General features: G+C 43.4%; 1 protein-coding gene across 1 annotated transcript; it reads right to left on the bottom strand.

Annotated features, from left to right (window-relative positions):
* Positions 1 to 1,171: 1,171 nt before the first annotated feature.
* On the bottom strand, positions 1,172 to 25,824 carry CHMP1A (charged multivesicular body protein 1A). Its single transcript, XM_056526007.1, has 7 exons — positions 25,696 to 25,824; positions 13,178 to 13,197; positions 13,005 to 13,082; positions 10,997 to 11,143; positions 10,066 to 10,194; positions 7,590 to 7,777; positions 1,172 to 2,862 (listed from the first exon to the last, which is right to left on the bottom strand). The coding sequence occupies exons 1-7, from the start codon at positions 25,700 to 25,702 to the stop codon at positions 2,841 to 2,843; spliced, it is 591 nt and encodes a 196-aa protein (XP_056381982.1). The 5' UTR covers positions 25,703 to 25,824; the 3' UTR covers positions 1,172 to 2,840.
* Between the last annotated feature and the right edge of the window lie 25 nt (positions 25,825 to 25,849).

The following is a 25,849-nucleotide window of genomic DNA, read 5'->3' as shown; positions in this document are numbered from 1 at the left end:
GGTTAGATAGAAGGCATACTACAGCTTTGAGCAGCTTCGTCAAGTTTATGTCCCTCTGCAGACTTTTCTTCTCCCCAAACTATATATGGAGTGCATGCAAGCTGATCTCTTAAGGACTTGATTGTCTGCCTCGCCTCTCTATAGTGTTATTGATGAATTGATTCCTGTTTAATGCTGTAATCACACAAGCAGTTTCTGCTGAAGGTGGAGGTGTGGATTTTGATGCAATATTTTAAGCCAAACCCAGTGAGGTCAAGCAGCAGGAAGTCTTTCCCTCATATTCCCTATTCCTTAGGGTTTAGCACAAAAAAAACTACACCTCTAACTGCATCAAAATCTGAATGTAAGCTTCTCACCAAGGATTGTGTCATTTGCTGGAAAAACATCACTGTAGTTTTTAAGCTAAAGCCAGCAATGAATGCAGTAGGAAGGAAGTTAAGTTCCCTCCTGCTGCCACAGCTCGGCTCCATTTCCTTTTTTGAGGCCAGTACCAGAAACAGCTGCAAGCACATTGCCAGTGCTGTGTAAGATGGTATTAGGTGCTTGCAGGCGCTTGATCAAAAAAAGCTGCATACATAGATGAACAAATCAATGCCAGATGGTAAATATGCAAGATGGTTCATAGTTCCGGCATTCCCATCCAGGATGGTGCCGGATTGCTAGACATAAGTGAACACAACTGCATTTCCTTCATCTAACGGATTAACTGGGAGCCAGGGATGTCAGACAATCTTCTTCTGCCCATACTAATGGTCATCATTGTTTAAACCTAAGAAAAATTGTTCAAAGTGATAAATCACACATCAAATGATTGGGCTCCTTTAGAGTAAGTGTAAATCCTGCCCTTTTAGACAGGCCGACTGGATGCATGAAACAAGTGCTCATTTACAGAGTCTCCAGAAGGCCATGCAATTGTGCATTCGTGCAGCCCTTTAATGTCATTATCATTTGCTGCACATCCCATTTACACAGGGAGATTTGCAGTCAATAGTGATAATTTTAATGGCAGTACATAAGATCCGTCTGCTTGTTCGCCGGATGATCGCTGGCCATTTTACATGGGGCAATTATGGGAAACTCATTTCTCTGTTAATCATCCCATGTAAAAGGGCATTAAGGCATAGTCTGTGTTACCCAGCTGGCCACCCTGTCTCCTGTAACAATACAACACTTAAGAATTACCAGAATTTATTTTGAAACGTAAATACAAACATCTTTTTACAGATAAATTACACCCAAAAAGACAAGAAACTGAGATTTTATCAACAAAAGGCAAATTGGTAAAAAGAAAACAATGCATATAATTTAAAGTGGGAAGTCTAAAAACAAAGAAGGCTGTGATAAGATATGTAAATGTAGGCTTTGTTTTAGGTGGCACAAACAATAGAGGGTAACTTTACAAAGATGCGAACAGCAGTCTATTAAAGGGGTTGTATAGGATTAGAAAAGCATGGTTGCTGTCTTACAAAAACAGTGCTACACCTGTCCACAGGTTGTGTGTGGTATTGAGACTAATCCCTATAGAGTTGAGCTGCACTATTAAGACAGATGTGGTAGAAGGCATCATCTCTTCTAATCCAGTAAAACACCTTTAGTAGTTTGCACGAGACACCAAGAACAAGAAAACACAATCAGGGGCCCATTTGTAGTGTTGTCTTATAGAACATCTCCCCCTGAAAAGAAGAAAAACAACCTGAAACATAAATTCCTGAGTTTTCTTCTTTTGTGAACCAGTGTAGTTATATCTGTAATTGGAAATATGAGCGATTATCAATATTGTCACAATTCCCATAGGAGTGTTACCCAGCTTTCCTACGGCCTTGATAGAACAATTTGGCTTGTAATGCATGGATATTGAAGCATTTATTATATATCTAGGGGTATTGTTTTTGTTCGTGGCCCAAGAAAAGCTGGTTACAATCTACAATAGTTGTCATGATAGTCAGTACCCTGCATCTCCAATGAATAGCTCTGTCATATTTTTTACAATGTGACAGAAGAGGATGACTCGAGGATCTATGATTACTAGTGATTTTCATATAATTGTTAGGAGGAGATGCTCTTTATGAAGTACATGGCACATCTACTTGAACTGTAAAAATACCTATAGTGACATGAAGGCTTAGCAGTCCTATGAACTACTACAGTAAGCATGGCATTGCTTCTGGCATATTAAAGGTTAACAGGCACAAAACATCAACTGTTTAACCCATTCTGCACAGTAGGTTAGAGCAATAAGCAGACAAGTCCATGTGGATGCAGTTTTTTGGCTCAGGGATATTTCCATTTGTGGTTATTAGGAGCTCACACAGACTTTACGTTGTGTGAGTGAATGAGGGTGGAGAATGTAACATGCTGTACTGCGTATCTGGCACACATAGAATAGGGACTAAGGACAGCAGAATGAGAGAGAACTGTGCAGATACAATACAGCCTCTAATAAAGGAGAAGCACTTATTAATAGAGAGCTAATTCTGAGATCCCCCTATTACTGACGTGTTATAAACATCCTCTGGTATCACTTTCCTGATTACTAAGATTTCCTCATTCCCAGCAAGGCTTATGTTGCACAGTATCAGGTGTTTGGGAGGTAGGAAGAATGAGACAGAATATTTATACATTATCCCTCCATATGAAAAGCTAATCCTAGGCTTAAATCCATGCATTGGGGCCACCATATAGGAGTGGACAGACTGGCTTCAGTTTTGGAGACTGCTGAGAAACTACTACGCAGTAGCAGCACAATCCTGAAGTCCAAGATTTATCGGCAAAGGCCATGTGTGATAAAGTGACCCTAGTTATACCCCAAATTAGACAGGACCAGGGAAAACAGTGAGACATCAGTTCCTCAGTGCAGCCAGTCTGAAAAAACAAACAAACAAACAATAGTTAGAGGGCATACAGGAAACACTACAGAGGAACCAATTTAAACACAGGAGTCACAATATACAGTGGGGCAAAAACTTATTTAGTCAGCCACCAATTGTGCAAGTTCTCCCATTTAAAAAGATGAGAGGCCTGTAATTTTCATCATAGGTATACCTCAACTATGAGAGACAGAATGAGAAAAGAAAAATACATTACAATCACATTAAAAATCACATTAAAATTGATCTTTAGTTTGTTTTGGCACCACGTTTGCGTATATTTGACTTTTTCATTGCTTTTTACCACATTTTTTGCAGTTTGATGTGACAAAAAAGCGTTTACGCTGTTCGCCCTAGGGGATCCTTAACATTATATATTTAGAGTTCGGACATTTACGCACGCGACAATACCAAAATATGTTTATCATTTAACCTCCCTGGCGGTATGATTCTGTCTGGAAATGTGTACCAAAAGCGGTACAATTTTTTTTAACTGAATTTCAAATCTCCATCCGCCCATTTCACATCTCCCCCGTCACATTCCCCCTCCCTTGTCACATCCCCCGTCATATTCTCCCCCCTCCTTGTCACATTCTCCCCCCTCCTTGTCACATTCTCCCCCCTCCTTGTCACATTCTTCCCCCCTTGTCACATTCTCCCCCTTCATGTTACATTCCCCTCCCCCCGTCACATCCCCCCTTCATGTCACATTCCCCTCCCCCCCTGTCACATCCCCCCTGTCACATTCCCCCCCCCCAGTCACATCCCCCCCCCCCCAGTCACATCCCCCCCTTGTCACATCCCCCCCTTGTCACATCCCCCCCTTGTCACATTCCCCCCTTTGTCACATTCATCCCCCCCCCCCCCCCCCTTGTCCTGCAGCAGAATACACTAGGTTTGCCGGCAGATTTCAAACCTAGTGTATTTGCTGCAGAACAAGCCCTTCCCCCTTCAGCCAATCACAGGCTTTACACCACTGCGGCCTGTGATTGGCTGAAAAGTGAAAGGTCCTAGAAGATGAATAGTGAAGAGAGCAGGGACAAGGAGGGGGAACGGCATCTTCAGGGACCGGGATTAGGTGAGCAAAAGGTTTTTTTATTTTACTACTTCTTCCTTTTACACTTAGCTCAGTGTTTTTCTACCAGGGGGCCTCCAGCTGTTGTGAAACTACTACTCCCAGCATGCCCGGACAGCCTTTGGCTGTTCGGGCATGCTGAGAGTTGTAGTTTTGCAACAGCTGGAGGCCCCCTGGTAGGGAAACACTGACTTTTAGTATTTTTCTTTACCTGCTCTGGCCGGCCCCCGCAACGGGAGCCGACAAGAGCAGATAATCACAAGTTTTCCCGGGGGCCGCATCCCTATATCGCATTGCTTTTGCGATATATCGTGCAGCCCGGCCGGCAACTCTGCAATTCTACCCCGAGCGTGACTCGGGGTTACCGATCCTGGCAGGGAAAATTAACCCCGAGTCACGCTCGGGATTACCGCTCAGGAGGTTAACGTTATTTTACACTTTTTTGTATTAATAAAGGGAAAAGTGGTGATTTTAAACTTTATAGGGGGGAGGGGCTTTTTCACTATTTATGGCAATCATTAGATTGATAATACTGTTCAGTGCTAAGCATAGGGCATAGCACTGATTAGTATTATCGGCGATCTTCTGCTCTGGTCTGCTGGAAGGCAGATCAGTGCAGGAGACAGCCGGAGGCAGGTGAGGGGACCTCTGTCCGCCATCTTGGCTGATCAGATCAGCCATTATAAGTGCCGCACTGCCGCAGATGCCGTGATCTGTATTGATCATGGCACCTGAGGGGTTAATGGCAGACATCAGCGCGATCGCTAATGTCCGCCATTACCGGCGGGTCCGTGGATACTGACAGCCACCAGTACATGCCGGGAACGAAGCAAGCGCAGCTCCTGTGCTGGTGTCACAGTGATGCCATAAATGTATGGCGCTGTGCGCTAAGTGACGCTATGCAGTACCGTACATTTACGGCGCATGTCCTTAACCCCTTAAGGACGCAGCTCCTTTTCACCTTAAGGACGCAGCCCTTTTTTGCAATTCTGACCACTGTCACTTTATGCATTAATAACTCTGGGATGCTTTTACCGATTATTCTGATTCGGAGATTGTTTTTTCGTGACATATTCTACTTTATTTTAGTGGTAAATTTTCGTTGTTACTTGCATCCTTTCTTGGTGAAAAATCCCAAAAGGTCATGAAAATTTAGCATTTTTCTAACTTGGAAACTCTCTGCTTGTAAGGAAAATGGATATTCCAAATACATTTTATATTGATTCACAGATACAATATGTCTACTTTATGTTGCCATCATAAAATGGACATGTTTTTACTTTTTGAAAACTTTAGAGGGCTTCAAAAGTATGCAGCAATTTTCAAAATTTTCATGAAAATTGCAAAATCTGAAGGGACAGATGTTGCTGAACTACAACTCCCAGCATGCCTGGGCAGTCTAGGCATGCTGAGAGTTGTAGTTTTGCAACATCTGGAGGGCTACCGTTAGGGCACCACTGTAATAGTGGTCTCCAAACTGTGACCCTTCTGATGATGCAAAACTACAACTCCCAGCATGTCCAGACAGCCTTTGGCTGTCTGGGCATGCTGGGAGTTGCAGTTTGGCAACCACTAGGAGGGCAGCAGTAAATATCGCTTTACTGCCACCTCCCTTGATGCTCCACGCAGTCGCCTCCCTACCTGCGCCGCTGATCTCCGCTGCTCTCACTGATGATCGGCAGTCCACACGGCATCTTCTTTGCAGCTACCAGCCGCCATCTTCTCCCCCCATTCTGCCCGACATCCAGGGGTGGGCAGAGCGGGGGGGTTTCCATGGCAACCCCCATCTTCAACTGCCATTGGTCAGTACTCAGTGCTGACTAATGGCAGGGGATAGGAGGATGTTGTAGCACTGCAACCTCGCTCCTATCCCTTAGGATGATCGGGGCTGTCACTGACAGCTCCGATCATGACTATTTTCCGGGCGATCGGGTCACCAGAGACACGATCAGCCCGGAATAGCAGAAAATCGCATGTCTGAATTGACATGCGATTTCCTGCGATCGCCGACATTTCAGGACCCCCCTCGGCGATGTGCCGGGATGCCATCCTTTAGGACTCGGGATGCAGGGCATATGCATACGCCCTGCGTCCTGAACAGGATAAGGGGTTAAGGGTTATAAAATATCAACAAAGACCAAAGTTATACAGTCAGGGCCGTACATGTTGGCACCCCTGAAATTTTTCAAGAATATGACGTATTTTTCACAGAAAAGGATTGCAGTAACACATGTTTTGCTATACACGTTTATTCCCTTTGTGTGTATTGGAACTAAACCAAATAATAAAGGGAAAAAAAAGAAAATTGGACATAATAATCACACCAAACTCCAAAAATGGTCTAGACAAAATTATTGGCACCCTTTCAAAATTGTGGAAAAATAAGATTGTTTCAAGCATGTGATGCTCCTTTAAACTCGCCTGGGGCAAGTAACAGGTGTGGGAAATATAAAAATCACACCTGAAAGCAGATAAAAAGGAGAGAAGTTCACTTAGTCTTTGCATTCTGTGTCTGTGTGTGCCACACTAAGCATGGACAACAGAAAGAAGAATAGAACTGAGGACTTGAGAACCAAAATTGTGGAAAAATATCAACAATCTCAAGGTTACAAGTCCAGGTTCAATTATGTTTTGGGGTTGTTTTCTGCCTATGGCACTGGGTGCCTTGAATCTTTGCAAGGCATCATGAAATCAGAGGATTACCAACAGATTCTGGGTCGCACTGTAGAGCCCGGTGTCAGAAAGCTGGGTTTTTGTCCGAGATATTTGGTCTTCCAGCAGGACAATGATCCCAAACACACATCAAAAAGCCCCCAGAAATGGATGGCAACAAAGCGCTGGAGAGTTCTGAAGTGGCCATCAATGAGTCCAGATCTAAATCCCATTGAACACCTGTGGAGAGATCTTAAAATTTGCAGTTGGGAAAAGGCGCCCTTCCAATAAGAGAGACCTGGAACAGTTTGCACAGGAAGAGTGGTCCAACATTCCAGCTGAGAGGTGTAAGAAGCTTATTGATGGTTATAGTAATCAACTGATTTCAGTTATTTTTTCCAAAGGGTGTGCAACCAAATATTAAGTTAAGGGTGCCAATAATTTTGTCCAGACCATTTTTGGAGTTTGGTGTGACATTATGACCAATTTGCTTTTTTTCCCTCCCTTTTTTGGTTTAGTTCCAATACACACAAAGGGAATATATATGTGTATAGCAAAACATGTGTTACTGCAATCCTTTTCTGTGAGAAATACTTCATTTTCTAGAAAAATTTCAGGGGTGCCAACATTTACGGCAATGACTGTATGTTCAACCATCTTGCAGTTTCAACTTTAAGCTATATTAGGAGCAAACCATATTGGAGTATAAGGATGGCAGATGATCTGGGGAAGGAATCCTTCCTCAAACATGACTGGTCATATAGCTGTACATGTACACAAGCACAATCGTCACTAGGGCTTGAGAACCTATAAAACCTTCAATATCAGTAGATTTATAAATGGCTTATGCAAATAGTATAATTCATCTCTTTGTATGATCAATTGGCCATATCTGCTTTCCTATGGTTAATTCATCTTCTCTAAGCACAGATTAACCAGTCCTGCAATGGGGAGTCACTGTCTATTACTATACGTAATTGGTGCCTCGATCCCACCTGCGTGACAGCTGGTCTTCTTGCGTGCGGGTAGAACTCTCGCCCACTGACGACGCTCCTTCAGGAAGCTGATTCATCTGGTCCATCACTTCTAGACCATTCTCCTCTGCAATTTGCATAATCAAACTATCCACCTGTTCTTGTGGGGTGGTCAGGGTCATAGCTGATCCCATGGAGTCCTCCATTACCTGTGGAGGATGGAGGATGAACATATAAAGCAAAACACATTCTTTTTCAAATTAGTAGGAAGTTTAAAGCAAGTTTCAATAGTGTAGTGTCTGAAAACTACTGAACATGACTGCCACCCAGTGAACACAAGTAGCATGATAACAGAGGTTAAAGGGGTTGTCCAGCTAAGTGTGCGTTCACACGGCCGTTTGCCCCCGTTCCATTTAAAAAAGAAAAAAAAAAACGGATAGAAACGGCTGATCAAACGGGTATCCATTTTGAAACGTTTTTTTATCAGTTTTTTTTTTTTGTTAAGTATGAAAAATCGGCCACCCACAGACTTCTGCAGCCAGGACTACTACTACTCCCATCATGGAACAGATTTGTTTCCATGGTGGGAGTAGTAGTTCCTGGCTGCAGGAGTCTGCCGGCGGCTGGGGAGGCTAAATTAGTGCTTGTACTACTACCCCCATCATGGAACAGACTCTGTTCCATGATGGGGGTAGTAGTACAGGGGCTGAGGGATTGATCGCACCGGGTCTCACTTCTGAGACCCGATCCGATCAGAAGTTATTAAGAAGGACAGCGGACAGCATGGTCCGCAACCCTGCGATCACCAATGTATTCTACTTTAATTTTTAAATTCCCCACGGGGAGCCCTGAATGGCCAGTACTGAGGAGCCATTAAGGGCTCCAAGCAGGGTTTTTAAAATGGACAATGTATATTAAAGGGGTATTCCAGGCAAAAACTTTTTTTTATATATCAACTGGCTCCGGAAAGTTAAACAGATTTGTAAATTACTTCTATTAAAAAATCTTAATCCTTCCAATAGTTATTAGCTTCTGAAGTTTTCTGTCTAACTGCTCAATGATGATGTCACGTCCCGGGAGCTGTGCATGATGGGAAAATATCCCCATAGGAACTGCACAGCTCCTGGGACGTGAGTCATCAGAAAGCAGTTAGACAGAAAACAGCAACTCAACTTCAGAAGCTAATAACTATTGGAAGGATTAAGATTTTTTAATAGAAGTAATTTACAAATCTGTTTAACTTTCTGGAACCAGTTGATAAATAAAAAAAGTTTTGGCCTGGAATACCCCTTTAAAAGCCCTGTGGGGGAAAAGATATGTAGTGCTATATATCTAGCTCCCCAGCGCATTTATAAAGATATAACCCCCGCCTGCGCAAAAATATATACCCCCGCAGTAATATATATATATATATATATATATATATATATATATATATATATATATATATATATGACCCCTGCAGGCGCATTTATAATTATAAAATTATTTATAAGTGGTGGTGGGGGGGCCGGTAGTCACAAATACACAGACGGGGGTATATATTGATAATTGCGCCGGCGGGTGGTATATAATTATAAATGCGCCTGCGAGGGTCACATATATATACTGCAGGGGTATATATTTTTGCGCTGGCGGGTGTTATATCTTTATAAATGTGCTGAGGGGCTAGATATATAGCGCTATATATCTTGCCCCCCCCCCCACAGCGCTTTTAATATAAATTGTCCATTTAAAAAAAAAAAAAAACGCAGGGAGCCTGAATGGCTCCTCAGTACCGGCCATTCAGAGCGCCCCGCAGGGAATTTAAAAATGAAATAAAAATACATCGATGATCCCCTGCTTAATAACTTATGATCGGATCGGGTGTCAGAAGTGAGACCCGGTGCGATCAATCCCTCAGCCCCTGTAATACAACCCCCATACAAACACTAATGTAGTCCCCCCAGCCACCAGCAGACTCCTGCAGCCGGGGAATTACTACTCCCATCATGGGACAGACTTGTTTCCATGATGAGAGTAGTAGTAGTCCCACAACACTGTAGGAGTCTGCTGATGTCACCTCTTCTGAGCATGCTCAGATGTAATTACGGATATTTTAAACCCAGGTGCAAACGGATGACATTAAAAGGTTCATCCGTTTGCCATAGACTTCAATGTTAAAACTATGATGTCTGTGTTTTCTTCCGTTTTTTTTTCACGGAAGAAAAAACACTGCATGTGCCGTTTTTCTCTTCCGTGAAAAAAACGGAAATGAGTGCAGACGGGTGCACACGGATGTAAACTGATTGTAAAAAAATCCCATTGACATGAATGAGATTTTTTTTTTTTTACCGTTTTTAATCCGTTTTCAGTCTGCAAAAACGGAACTGAAACGAGAATTTAAAAAAAAGGGGACAGACGGCCGTGTAAACAAACCCTAAAACAAACATATTCCTTGTTTAAAAAAAAAAAAAGTGTCTGGAGCTTTCACCAATCTTAATGCACCATTACTTACTGATGTGTGAACATCCAGATTCTGAACCTGCTGCTCAAATTTATCCATAACAGCAGATACCTTCTGCAGATCCATTGAACCGAGGGCTTTGTCCAGAGCCTTAGTCACCTGGGCCATGTTCTTAGTCACCTGTGTGCAAAAGAATAACAAAAAGTCTTTTTTTACATGCTGATAATGTTATTATGGAACAGACTTCATTTATACAACAATAAAATAAGATATGACCAAGTACATGGAATGGATTGATTTATGCAAAGTTTATACAGGGGTCAGGGCCAACTGCACAGGAATGGAAGATAAATAGCCACAAGATAACAGCAGTCATCTTCCACGTACAGTACCTTTCTATGTGAAGCCAAAATGGCTGGTGTGAAATACTCAAATCAGTAGAGCCATATTCAATAATAACAAGTGCTTCCCTGGTTTGATGACCAGTTAGCGGTCGCGGTGCGGCGGGTCGGGGGGGGGGGGCGTTCGCGGTGTGGGCGGAGCATTATCGGCTTATCAGCAAGGTAATTGCTGATACCGATAATGCCCAAAATCATGATTATCGGCCGATAATATCGGCCATACCGATAATCGGTCGATCCCTAGTGTTTACCAGTGCTTAGTCAGAACTTTTTGTTCTCTGTCCTAATACAATGGAAGTGCCTATGCTGTCAATCACGGGCTGCAGTGGTGACCCACCCCAGTTAGTAATTGGTTGAGTGGTTATCAGAACGGACACCTTTTACATGACAACCTGAGCAGTTTTAAACCTAAAAATGCCTCTCTGGAAGACCACTTTGATAAATATTCAGTGCTGACCTGATTATGTTAGAATTCATATCACTATAACTATGGACAACAGACATGGGTAGGGATAACAGTTCAGGAGTGTAATTGTGCAGCGACACGGTCATATTTAAGACTTTGCTGTCAGGACACTTACACCTTTCATAGTAACGGCTGTTTGTACTTTAGAGGCAACAGCGTCTACCCGTGAAGCCATCCGCAGCCAGTTCAGACCCTCATTCTTCTTCCTGATTGCATTTTCGGCATACACACGAGCAACTTCCACATTCTTCTGCTGCAACGCCTGCATGGGCAATTAAGACAATTCTGTGAACTAACATTAGCAAATACACTGAATACAAATCTTTTATATGTGACCTCCTGCAAGATTAGACAAACAATTCAAGCTGAGACGCACTCAACAAAGTCAAAAGGTGCACTCACTATTCACTGTCTAGCAAGCTGCCAAAGACATCCGAGCAATGTACTGGCAATTTCTGGTGGCTCTATCAATAACGAATGGTGCATGTGCTGACCAGCTGCTCCATTCATTCAGCTCGGAGAGGTGGGTCATCATTCTCAAAATCCCTGGGGGGGGGGTGATTTTTCCCTTTGGAAAACCCCTTAACCACTTAAGGACGCAGGGCATACAGTTACACCCCAGTTCCCGAGTCCTAAAAGGACTCAGGGCGTACCTGTACATCTTGAGTCCCACTAACGGGGTTTACACCGTTCTCACGATTGGAGAACGGGTTAAACCCCATGGGTCCTGGTTGCTACAGGCAGCCAGGACCCACGGCTAATGCAAGGCACAGCCGATCAGACCGATGACCGGCATAAACCCTTTAGACGCCGCAATCAAAGTTGATCACGGCATCAAAAGGGAAAGTAAAACTATCCTCGACATGTTTCCCTGCCTCTGCAGCTTTATCAAGAGGTGGCGCAGAGGCAGCGAAACATGTCGAGGGGGGCAGAGTAGGGACACAATTTTAACATACAGCAAAGCAGCAGCTCAGAATGGCTCAGTGTGCACTGCACGCCGGGCATTTCCATCATAGCAGAGCAAATCAATCTAGGCTAGAGGATTGTATACTGGCCTTTATATACAGAAGTAAGACAAAAAGCTTAATGTACTGAGCTGCTGTTCTGCCACTTTTTAACCTGTGTTCATTAACTGAGTTTCATTATAGGTTTATAGTTTGTCTCACAATTCAGTTAATCATCAGTTGGCTGTGAATATAACCTTATCTCTCTGATTCTGCGCTGGCCCCCTGTTCAGCCATCGGTCAGCACTCTGGTCTTACTTATCACTGGCCTCTGGAGTACGGTATGGTCGCTGGTTGGCCACGTGATCTCCTCTCCTAAAGAGTGCTGACTAGAGGCTGAATGAGGGACCAAAGCTGAATTGTTAAGTTTGTTATTTTAAATCATTTGGGGCCTTTAATGTATTTATTTTTATAATATGCATAACTCTTTAATTTTAAAAATTGGGAGTGACCATAAGGTGATGAGTGGGATTATTCTCTCATGCCGTACACCTGATCAGTCACGCCGATTATTAAAATTAAGTCCAGGCACATCTGATGGTTTCCTGAATTGTCAGACAAATTCTAAACTCACATATCCTGGAAACAGTAGGGTGTATGAAGAAACTGTAAACAGGTCTATATTCAGGGAGCCCTATCCTAATTAATCATATATTAATCTATAGATTTATCTTTAAAATGCAAAACTAAAGTATTTAAAGGACACAATCTTCTAGTCAAGAAGCCTACTTAGACCAAGAAAGGTTTGCAAAGGTTGCGAAGATATCTAAATATTATATATAATCAACGCTGCTGAATATCTCCAGGCAGAGAATCCGTGTGCAGTGGGTGCTGCCAAAAACATTGTCTGTAGGACTGTGTGAAGGTGTGCTATCTCCAATGATGGCAATGCAACCAAATGGAATTCTGCCAAAATAATTAACATGTTTATTCTTTTGGCGGGTCCTGAATCTTGAATTTCCGCTGTAAAATTTTCCGCCGCAGTAATTCTGCAGAGTGAACGCTGCAGCAGAATCCCACTGCTGAATCCCAGAAATTCAGCAGTGTGGACAGGTCCCTCATAGGCACTGTTCCATAATAAAGCACCGTACCGTCATGCTTCTATGCCACTGATATTACCTTTTTCACTTTGGCATTTTCTGAATTGGAATCCTTTTCTGCCTTCTTTGCCAGCTTTTCAAGCTGCTTGGCTGTGAACTGAAACCGATCAGAATGCAACAAATGAAGCCACAGTATAATAAGATGAGCCCAAATGTACCCAAGAAATAGTGCTTAATGCAAAATATATTCACCTTTAACTGGAACAAAGTGTCTGTAAGAGAAAAGAAGGCAGATTAGTCACAAGTGAGCTGAGAGAACAATCAGAAGAGCATAGGTATATTTGGTGTGAGCATCAAGGGTATAGGTATGATCAGTATGGGCAGCAAGAGATTTTGAGGCCAAAGTGACAGGAGCAACGTTTTACAGATCACTGTTGCCAGGGCAGAGCACAATGGAATATCTTCAAGTTAAAGGGGTATTCCAGGATTTTTTTTTATTTGACTATGCTACAGGGGCTGTAAAGTTAGTGTAGTTCATAATATAGTGTCTGTACTTGTGTGTGACGGTTTTCTCACAATTCTTCTGTGATTTTCACCCCAATATTTATTTTTAACAGCATTTATTTTTATGTTGTCTCAGATTTTTCCCAGGTTGCAATGCGGCCGAGACCTGACTCACTGTGGAGCCTTGTCTGCTTCAATGGGTGGAAGGATCGCCTGGTGGGAGAGAGATCAATCGGCAACTAATGCAACATTTTGTGTACCAGGACAAGTAGATTTTCAAGAGGGACTGGTAGACTGCGCTCTGTATTAGTCCCTTGGACAAGTAGTAGGGATCGACCGATGTCGATTTTTTAGGGCAGATACTGATACTCTGCAACCTTTCAGGCCGATAGCCGATAACTTATACCGATATTCCGCAGATTAAAATCAATGAACTGCAGCGGCTTTTGCGGGGCCAGAGACCGCCACCCGATTCTCTCCCCCTGCCTGTCCTGGGGTCCTCCCTAGTCCAACCACCACCGTCGCTTCCCCATTGCCTCCCCCATCCCCGGTTTTATAATTACCTGTTCCCGGGGTCCACGCTACTTCTGGCTCCGGCGGCGTCCTGAGCTGTCACTGTGCGCACTAACGGTGACGTCGCGTTGAGGATGTCATTCGTCATTGTGCTGCGCAGCGCGCAGGACATCGCAGGAGCCAGAAGTAGTGCGGACCCCGGGAACAGGTTATTATAAAACCGGGGATGGGGGAGGCAATGGGGCAGCGGTGGCCTCGGCATGGTCTCTGGCCGGGGAGGCGGGGCATTATCGGCATATTGGGAAGGTAATTGCCGATACCGATAATGTCCAAAATCGTGAATATCAGCCGATAATATCGGCCAAACCGATAATCGGTCGATCCCTAACAAGTAGTCTTTTTTTGTTTGTTTGTTTTTTTATCTCTACACCCCTGCATTATTTTCATGAGGGACTGGTAGATTGTGCTCTGTTTTAGTCCCTTAGACAAGTATTTTTTTTTTTGTATCTCCACACCCCTGCATTATAACATGAGATCATTCCTCCGCAGGAAGATATAAGTCAAGTTGGAGTGTCGTCTGTTCTAGTCTTCCATTACCAGCATTTAGATCCATCATATCTAAAGTCACCACAGAAACCATCAAATATTGTGATACACATGTATTTGTGTGTATTTAGTTTTCTGTATACAGGCCATTATGTCTCACATTTCCCTTGTGGTGAAGTCAATGGGCAAGCATGTATACATAGTGGGAGCCATAGTGGGGGTGGGGGGAGCTCAAGAAAGATAACCAATTCCTCTATGCCATTCATGTGCTATATACAATATATACACACATATTGTCCTTGGTAGGCATTTCCCTTTATACATTTCAACATACATTCTTATATGCTAAAGCTTTTCAATTTTTCAAGTGGTTGGAAGAAGCCTCAATTTGCTATAGTAGGGGATTAACAAGGCAACTTTGACTCTTTCAGACCAGCACATTAATGCACTAAGCAGGCTACCATCCATATGAAGTACAGCCATGAAATACATATTTGGGATATGTCTGGTCAGATGCACCTTCCTAATAGCTGGTCCCTAGATCCATGTCCCTTAATGCTGATTGCTGCATTGTATAAAGGAAGGGGTTGTCAGTAAGAAAAAACACAATTAAACCAAGTTCCTAGGCAATACAAGCACTACCTTCCAGGAAAACAGCAATATACTGGTTTCTCCAAGAACCAGTATCACCTATTAGACAAATCCCTACAACCACACCTATTAGACATTATACTATAAGATCACAGTAAGTTAAGGGTAGGGCTCATTGACACTACAGAAATTCTTGCAGCAGTCTCCCATTAATTCTCGCAGAATCTGCTAGAAAAGTGCCGTCTGTCAACGGTACAGGGCAGCAGATTGCAGCGGAATGATGTTCTGACCAGAGAGTGGTGCACTGTGGGAGCTCTGATAACATTATACACAGTAAAGCTGTTAGGTAAGGTAATTGTCTGCAAATAGTGCATAAACTGAAATGATATTGTCTCTTTGGGTGGAGAACATTAAATCAATAAAAGGGAAGGAATTTGTAAAGTTGTCTCATAGGCAGCGTTTTAAAAGTGCATGTGACAACTAAGGCCAGTGACTGGCTGCAGTCTCCTAGACAGTGTACAGGTACAAAACTACTTGTCCACGGGACTAAAATGGAGCAAAATCTACTTGTCCCTCATGACGATCCACTTGTCTGGGCCAATTTTCACTTTTACACTCTGATTTTTTCCTCCTCGCCCTATAATAGCCATAACTACCTACTATAATGATACCTTTAAATTTTTCAATAACATTCTCTGAACCCAAAAATAAATATATATATATATATATATATATATATATATATATATATATATATATATATATATTAAGGGAAGTGAAATTGAAATAGTAAAAGATAATTTTGCAGATTTGGTGGTTTTTCTTTTCTGCGCCATTTACCTTGTGGTTGATGTAACGTTTTACTTTTATACTTTAGGCGCCTGATTACAGCGATACCAGATTTGTATCGTTTACGTCATGTTTTACAAATTCTGAACTTTTTCTAATTTTTTTAATTGCCATTTTTTTACCCCTGTAGGTTTGTTTGTTTTCCACATACCAGGCTGTATGAGGGCTATTTTTTGCGCCATAATCTGTTTTTTGTATCGGTACCATTTTGGTATTGATCTGACTTTTTAATCGCTTTTTAACTTTTTTTTCTGGGATATTATAAAAATTGCAAATCTGTGGTTTTTTGGTATTTTTTTTACATTTACCATACGGGATACTTAATGTTATATTTTAATAGGTTGTACAATTACGCACGAAGCGATACCAAATATGTTTATTTTTATTATGTTTACGTGTTTTTATATAGGAAAAGGGGGCGATTTGAACTTTTTACATGGAAGGGGTTAATGCAGCGGTCTTCAAACTGTGGCCCTCCAGATGTTGCAAAACTACAACTCCCAGCATGCCCAGACATGCTTACACTTTATTACACTTATAGGAGGAATCATTAGATTCCTCATACAGATTAATAGAGTTCTATTGAACTCTATTGATCTGTGTGCTCTGTGATCCATTGATAGAGCCTGGTCCAGCCAGGATCTATCAATGACAGAGCGGTACAGCAGAAAGCAGAGGTAAGTCCTCTGGCTACCTCTATAGTGGATCGCCCCCCTGCGATCGCGCTGTGGGGGGCGATCCACCTCACTAGCCCACCAGGGAGCATTCACATGTCCCTTTAGACGCCGCTGTCAGCTTTGATAGCGGCGATCTAAAGGGTTAATAGTCAGCCGCGGCGATCACCGCATGCTGGTTATTAGCGGCGGCCCCCGGCTACTGAGAACAGCCGGGGGCTGCAGAGTATGGAGCGGGCAGGAATCCCGAGACCGCTCCATACTCCCCTGTGAGCGCCGCATGCATCTCCCAGTGCAGATGCGCCTCCTCCCCTCAGCTCTCCGAAGCTACAGCTGGGGGGAGTGAAGGCAGAGGACGCAGGTCTGCACGGGGAGAAATAAGCCACGCCCCCCTCATCTCCCCCCGCACGTCTGCATAGCAGGGGAGAGAAGACAAATACACAGCTTCTCATCTCCCCTGCTCTGCTTCGGAGGACACAGGCTGCAGAGTATGGAGGGGGCAGGAGTCGGCAGCCCGCTCCATACAGACTGCAGATCGCCGCCGCACTTGTCAGGTCCGGCCTTGCTTGCCCGAAGCCGGGCTAAGGGCCGGACAAATTTCCCTGCCCGGCGCCCAAAACTGCAAGTCCCGGGCATCAGGCGATAGGAATTCCACATCCCTGGACACCACTGGGGCACTTCTGCTGCACACTCCAAAGCAGTAGCGGCACTAGACAGGGGTGGCCTGAGATGAGAGTATAGTTTTTTTGTTTTTCTATTTACCCTCCTAGTCTCTGCAACCTGAATTTTTTTGACAAGTCCTCAAAACAACTTTAAAAGGGGTATTTCAGAAAAAAAAAAATTATATCAACTGGCTCCAGAAAGTTAAACAGATTTGCAAATTACTTCTATTAAAAATCTTAATCCTTCTAGTAATTATCAGCTGCTGAAGTTGCGTTCTTTTCTCTGACATCTCTGCTTGTCTCAGGAACTGCACAGAGTAGAAGAGGTTTTCTATGGGAATTTGTTTCTACTCTGGACAGTTCCCGAGACAGGTGTCATCAGGAGGGACTTAGACAGAAAAGAACAACTCAACTTCAGCAGCTAATAAGTACTGAATGGATTAAGATTTTTTAATAGAAGTAATTTACAAATCTGTTTCACTTTCTGGAGCCAGTTGAAATATAAAAAAAAGTTTTTCCTAGATAACCCCTTTAAAGGACTATTCAAGCCAAAATGATTTCTCTCCACTTCTCCAGGGGGGTAATAAATGCTAGATGATCCTACCGCCCAGCCTGTGAAAAGAACAAGCCCATGAAAGAAGCAGTAGGACAAGGGTAATTTTCCCCATTGGACACTTATAGGCTATTGCCTAGGAACAAGAAACTTGCAAGATATTTCATGATGACCTCCAAGGGGTCCAAATACTCCCAGCTATTAAATAGTAACAAAAAAACTGTTCTCCCAAAGGGCAAAAAGTACAGTGGGGAGGTGCCTAAAACTTAACCTTTATTGTGGTATCTAAAATACACCACACTTGTGCTCTAATAAGAATATAAATTCTTGGGTTTTTGCTTTAACGGTCAAAACTGACCAGGTTAACCATGCTTGTCCCTGGGCTTGTTGTTGCCCTTAGCAACTAAGACTCGGTCCTCAGTAATACCGTATTCAGATCTTTATTATCACCTAATAGCAATTGACCAATTGTGGCTCTCAACGAGTTTCTACCACAATTACGTGGCATCCTCAGGAGAGATAAACTAGATAAAGCCAGATAATAGGTCAGTCCAAGTGTTTCCTTACACTTGTGCACCAAGATATGGGCTAAAAAGTATAGTTATGCAAATATTATAGATATGATCTCTTTTTACAGAACTGAGCACCAGTCAAACAGGTTGTCTATTAATCCGGCAGGAATCGTTTCTCCAGATGTCCTGTAATGAAAAAAACATCACCACATACTTATTGTCAGTATCAATATCTGTTCCTGCAATGTCCTGTAATGTTGTAAGTCACGTGTTACTCACAGGTCCTTTTCCAAGACAATGGTAGCCTAGAGAAAAAAAACACATATACATGGTCCTGTGAGTATTCTTTTCCGTCTGTCCAAGTACCTGTAAGGGAAGACAAACTGCTAAGCAGCACTTACGATTCCGTGCCCAGTCAGGATTCCACGGATGAAGCGCTAATCCACAGTGGGGGGGGGGGGGGGGGGGGGAGCTGTATAGTTACAGCGGCTGCCTGCTCGGCCATAATTACCGGCCAGTTTAGACCAAAGAATCACGTGATTTCGGCTACTATAAATAACAATGTACTGAAATGCCATGATGCAGAATGTACCTGAAGTCAAAAGAAATTTGTGTGCATATGTGACTGCTGCATATGAGATGTCATGTTACGTATGCCAACCCATTAGTCACATAGGGGGCGATTTATCAAAACCATGTAGAGGAAAAGTTGCTGAGTTGCCCATAGCAACCAATCAGAACACTTCTTTCATTTTTAAGAGGGCTTTTTAAAAACTAAAGACGCAATCTGATTGGTTGCTATGGGCAACTCAGCAACTTTTCCTCTACACGGTTTTGATAAATCTCCCCCATAGGGTACTCCAGGGAATATGCATATCCAGTATTTCAAGGTGATCTAGAGAACATGCAAGTATGCCTGGTAATAACCATATTGTGCTAGGGGGTGTCTGTATATAACCCCAGCCAAGACTATATATTATGTAAAAAGGCACCCTATGATAATCCCCAATGTTCTGCTCTATACCTTAGTATAGCACGCAACCCTCAAGGTACCCAATTTGTTCAGACGGGTACTGGGTACCGGATTCTTTGATGAGGGCCACAAAGCTCCAAGGTACAAAGCTGTTAAGCTACACAAACATTAACAAAATCAACAAAAGATAAGGGGAAGAGCGATAAAAGTATACAAGAAAATAGACTTTTGGACGGGGGTTAAGACCGAGAATACATCTTTTGTGGCAGAGGCATAGAGTTGGGGTATATCCTAACCAATAAAGTGGCACCCTCCCTGGGCAAAGCCTGATGGGGAGGGGAAAGTGGTAGACGGGGCCTAGGGGACCTGACTGGGCCCTAATATAACTATGGTTACCCGAACTCCTAGGCGGAGTATGACACCCTAAAAAGGGCCGCCCCGCTCCCGGCCCTCCTCTATTCGGTGATACTTACTCAAGACTTGCTACAGTCTCCACTAACTTCCTAAAATCACCGTTTAGACAAGGGGGTGCCACTTAGAATTAGTGATTGTCCGATATAGTTTTTTTAGGGCTGATACCGATAATCAGTGAACTTTGAGGCCAATAACCGATAACTTATACCGATATTCCGGTATAAATTATCGGCTATTTTCATGTAGATTAAATACTTCTCCTGTACTGTTTTTTTTTATTTTTAAAGTTGTTGGATTTCAATATGTTAGGGCACGCTTTGCAGTGACCGCATTGGTGGCTTGCAGCATTTTGTCGGGCTCTATCTAGCCAGGTCCCTGCTCCAGAATTAGTTGGTTGTAGATGGCTCTGCGTTAAGGTGTCTGCGAGATTTCGTCCCCTTCTGTAGGTAATTAAGGGAGCATAAGGGATCGTTTCTCTGATGTCTGGATCCATCCGGAGTATATCCCAATGTTTACTTAGAATTTCCCGCATAGCCCTTGAACCATGGTCATAAGTCGCTATTGTGTGTGTGATTTGTCTCTGAGGTTCATGGTTTTGGTATTAAAAGTGATTCCCTAGGTCTAGATAGAGCATATATAAGCAAAGGATAGTACATGCGATGGGTATCCCCTTTCTTGGAAACGAATATGCATATCTCTTGCCTCTGCCACAAAGTCCTGCCTCTCGGAATAGTTTCTCCTGAGGCGGAGATATTGCCTACGCGGGATACCCCTTTTCAGGGGACCTGGGTGGCAACTCTCCCATCTCAGGAGACTGTTGGTTGCGGTAGTGGTCCGTAAGGTGCCATCATTATTTTTATGTATATTTATGTCCAGGAATGGTAGACAATTTTCCTGGATTTCAAATGTAAAAAACAGTCCAAAGGTGTTCTCATTTAAGGACTTAATAAATTCCTTGAACTGTACAGATGGGCCTTGCCACAAAATCAGAATATCATCTATAAATCTCACCCAAATTAGGGCACATTTACTGAAATGTTCCCTCGGTCCTGAAAAAAATAAATGTAGCCTCCCACCAGCCTAGGGTCAGGTTAGCGTACGTGGGGGCACATGGGCTCCCCATGGCCGTACCCCTAAGCTGGTGGAAGAATTTTCCATTAAACAGAAAAAAGTTATGTGTAAGGATGAAACGTAACAATTGGAGAATAAAATTATTGTGTTCCTGCAAGTGAGTGCCTCTTAAAGACAAAAAATAGGATATCGCTCTCAATCTAACTTCATGTGGAATCGACGAATATAGCGCTTCCACGTCTATGCTCGTAAGTAAAGCCTTCTTCTCTATCACCGGACCCTCCATTTTTTTAAGGAGGTCTGTAGTATCCCTCGTGTACGATGACAAAGCCATCACAAACTCTCTGAGGCATTTACCAATGTAAATACCCAGATTGTCCCAATCCTCCTATGCCCGCCACTACAGGGTATCCCTTGAGATGGGTAACCTCTTTATTGATTTTGGGAAGGGCATAGAAGGTTGGGACGACTGGGTTTTATGGTATCAAAAAAAATTAAAAATAATCACATTCCTGATCACTTAGTAATTTTTTACTCTTAGCTTGAGTTATAAATGTCTAGCAACTCCAGTTTATATACACTTGTGGGGTCTTGTGGCAGAATTTCATAAGTTGTTTTATCATCTAACAGCTTCCGACACATTTGTATATAATTAGACCGATTCATCACTACAATGTTCCCCCCCTTGTCAGCTGTTTTTATTACCAGTTCCTCATTCAGCTAAAGTTGTCTAATGGCTGCTAACTCTTTGTTTGGAAGATCTGACAGGGGTGGAAGAGATAGGATTCTCATCTCCCGAAGTACTAACTGACATGATGTGTCACCTACTGGAGGGAATGTTTTATTCTTGTTCTTACAGTTTAAAAAAGGTCCTCCACTTCTAGGTCTCTCATTATCATTCATGAGGGACGCTAGGTCTCTTACCGCAGGTAAGTCATTCAGGCCTAATCCTAGCTCTTGACACTCCCTTCTAGATCTCAATATGTGATATTTGTGCCATTTGAGTTTAGGTATGAAGAGGTGAAGGTCCTTGGTCCAGGTAAATGGGTCAAATTCCACAAATGGTACAAAAGGATAGGACCAAGGACCCTCACCTGTGCATCCGTCAAACATACATCCGAGAGATTGACTATCTGGAGGGCCCCTGTTATTATTAGTGCTGTGACCCTCCTTAATTCTTAGTGAGTAGGGGGTCTCTGTTGTTCTCTTGAGTATCCCCTAAAAAAGATACAGCAGAGTAAGATGCAGAAGAACCCTCTCCATGCCATTCTGTATTGTTATGTTGACCTCTGGTTGTACCCCCTCTACCTCTCGCCGAGCCTCTCCTTTATTAAAGGGGTACTCCGGTGCTTAGACATCTTACCCCTATCCAAAGGATAGGGGATAAGATGCCTGATCGTGGGAGTCCCGCCGCGGGGGACCCCCGTGATGTTGCACGCGGCACCCCGTTTGTAATCAGTCCCCGGAGCGTGTTCGCTCAGAGTCTGATTACCGGCGACCACAGGGCCGACGGTGTGTGACGTCACGCCTCCGCCCATGTGTTACGTCACACTCCGCCCCTCAATGCAAGCCTACGGGAGGGGGCATGATAGCTGTCAGCTATACTCCGCCTAGGTGTTTGGGTAACCATAGTTACATTAGGGCCCAGTCAGGTCCCCACCAACCACTTTCCCCTCCGCCACAAAAGATGTATTCTTGGTCTTAACCCCTGTCCTAAAGTCTATTTTCTCGTATACTTTAATCCCTCCTCCCCCTTTCCCTTATCTTTTGTTTCCCGTTGATTGTTAATGTTGGTGTAGCTTTACTGCTTTGTACCTTGAGGGTCGCGTGCTATACTAAGGTATAGAGCAGTACATTGGGGATTATCATAGGGTGCCTTTATAGTTGTTTAATTAATTCGCCTTTTTACATAATATATAGTCTTGGCTGGGGTTGTATACAGACATCCCCTGGCACAATATGGTTATTACCAGGCATACTTGCATGTTCTCTAGATCACCTTGAAATACTGGATATGAATTAGGGCTGCACAATATGGGGAAAATGTGCGATTTTGATATGCGATGCGATAGAATAAATAAATGGTCAAATCCTGCCATTTCATGTCCCATCTCCTCCATTTTACAAATATCTGCCCATTTCACATCTCCCTATTTAATTTCTACCTCCCCCCCCTGTTACATTTTCCCCCCATGGTCACATCTTCCCCCATCACATTCTCTCACGTGACATTCTCCCACCCCCGGTCACATTCCTCCCCCCCCCCCCCCCCCCCAACCATTGTCAAATTCTCCCCCCTGTCACATTCTCTCCCCCAAGTCACATTCTCCGTCCCCCCCCCCCGGCACAATCTTCTCGCCACGTCACACACACCCCACCCCCTGTCTTATTCTCCCCCCAGTAGGTTGCTTTTTGTACTGCAGCAATACAATGGGTTTTGTGGGGTTCCCGGTTTTCAAATCTTCAGCGGGATCCGGGAAACCTAGTGTGTTACGGCCGAAAAAGAGCTTCCCCCATCAGCAAATCACTGGCTTGACACAGCTGCGACCAGGGATTGGCTGAAAAGGGAAATGTCCTACTGCTTGTATGGAAAAGAGAGGAGACAGCGGACCACACGGAGACGAAAGACATCTGCAGGGACTGGGAGTAGGTGAGCAAAAAGTTTATTTTTTTATTTTTCTCCCTGTGCCCTTTTACTTAGCTCAGTGTTTTTCTACCAGGGTGCCTCCAGCTGTTGTGAAACTAGAGGCACCCTGGTTGGGAAACCTGACTTTTAGTATTTAAATTTGTTTTTACCTGCTCTGTCCAGCCCCTGCCTGCAGCAGCAGCACACGGAAACCGGCCAGAGCAGATAATGACAAGTTTTCCTGGGGGGGGGGCCGTATCGCTATATCGCAAAAATCACGATTCGGTTGCTTTTGCGATATATCGTGCAGCCCTGATATGCATATTCCGTGGAGTACCCTATGTGACTAATGGGTTGGCATACGTAACATGACATCTCATATGCAGCAATCACATATGCACGAGAATTTCTTTTTGACTTCAGGTACATTCTGTATCATGGCATTTCAGTTACTTATAGAAGCCGAAATCACGTGATTCTTTGGTCTAAACCGGCCAGCAATTGTGGCCGCGTCCGAGTATTGGTCCCCCCCAACTGCAGCATCACAGGGTGGGTGTGGCATGATGACGCGACGGTCCGGCGATTGGATATGATGCCAGATACCAGGAACCCCGGCACGAAAGCGCAGGCAGTCGCTGTAATTATATGGCTCCCCGCCAGTGCGGATTAGCGCTCCGTCCGTGGGATCCTGACCGGGCATGGAATCGTAAGTACCGCTTATTTGGAAAAATGGAAACGAATACTCACAGGACCATGTATATGTGTTTTTTTTCTCTAGGCTACCATTGTCTTGGAAAAGGACCTGTGAGTATCACGTGACTTACAACATTACAGGACATTGCAGGAACATATATTGATACTGACAATAAGTATGTGGTGATGTTTTTTTCATTGCAGGACATCTGGAGAAACGATTCCTGCCGGATTAATAGACAACCTGTTTGACTGGTGCTCAGTTCTGTAAATAGAGAACATATCTATAATATTTGCATAACTATACTTTTTAGCCCATATCTTGGTGCACAAGTGTAAGGAAACACTTGGACTGACCTATTATCTGGCTATCTAGTTGATCTCTCCTGAGGACGCCACGTAATTGAAGTAGAAACGCGTTAAAAGCCACAATTGGTCAATTACTATAAGGTGATAATAAAGATCTGAATAAGGTATTACTGAGGACCGAGTCTTGGTTGCTAAGGGCAACAACAAGCCCAGTGATAAGCATTGTTTTAACCATTAATAATATTAATTCTTGGGTTTTTGCTTTATTAGAGCACAAGTGTGGTGTATTTTAGATACCATAATAAAGGTTAAGTTTTAGGCACCTCCCCACTGTACGTTTTGCCCTTTGGGAGTACAGTTTGGTGTTACTACAGGCCAGTGCCTAGGACAGCATTGTTGAGGGGTAACAAAAACTGATAATAGTTTTGATGTAGATGCTGTGGCTTGAAGGAAAATATCCTAAAAAGATAACCCACATGGTGAATCTGGAACAAAATCCAGATGAAACACATTTTCCCAGCATATTTATGACAGATCTGTATGAGAAAATGGTGATGCTTGTAGAATCACCCTAATGGAACAGTCTGTCAGACTACTCAGCAGTACATACAGCCCTGAGTAGGACACATGTCAAAGGATCGCGCCCATTTCTGAAGAATAGGGATTCAAATGGTTAACCTGACAATCTAGATCAGTGGTCTACAAACTGTGGACATCCAGCTGCTGCAAAACTACAACTCCCGGCATGACCGGACAGCCATTGGCTATCCGGGAATGCTGGGAGTTGTAGTTTTGCAACAGCTCCACAGTTTGGAGACCACTGATCTAGAAATTAGCACTTTAATGCTTCTGGCTGGAATACCCCTTTAACAGTATAATGTGAACAACTCTATGATGCTTTATTGTCAACTCACAATGGGGGAGATTTATCAAAACCTGTCCAGAGGAAAAGTTACTGAGTTGTCCATAGCAACCAATCAGATTGCTTCTTTCATTTTTTAACAGGGTTCTGAACAATGAAAGAAGCAATCTGATTGGTTGCTATGGGCAACTCAGTAACTTTTCCTCAGGACAGGTTTTGATATATGACTCCTAATGTCTCTAAAGGAGTAAAGCCATATATGACAGAGAAGACATGCTGATACTTCTAGTCCCTCAGTACATAGCAATCTATTGGTATCTCTAAAGATATAAAGTGTAAACAAGGATCGCAGTAATAAAAAGCATTGCCACCAGAGAGTCCTCAAGGGTTACAAACAATTTTGCCCCCCGGTACTTACCGTCCATCCCGTGATCTCTTCTCTCTCCAGATACCGAGCAAAGCAAGCAACACTTCCGGGTTCTGTCACCTGCCGTCCCGCCCAACTCCCGCGATGGAATGACGTCAGACCAAAAGGCGTGGAGGCATGCCTAGGCACAGAGAATCATGTGATC

This window comes from Hyla sarda, chromosome 6, assembly GCF_029499605.1.
Source record: "Hyla sarda isolate aHylSar1 chromosome 6, aHylSar1.hap1, whole genome shotgun sequence".
Lineage (NCBI taxonomy): Eukaryota > Metazoa > Chordata > Amphibia > Anura > Hylidae > Hyla > Hyla sarda.
Note: the sequence above shows the minus strand (reverse complement) of the source record. Positions and strands in the feature narration are given on the sequence as shown.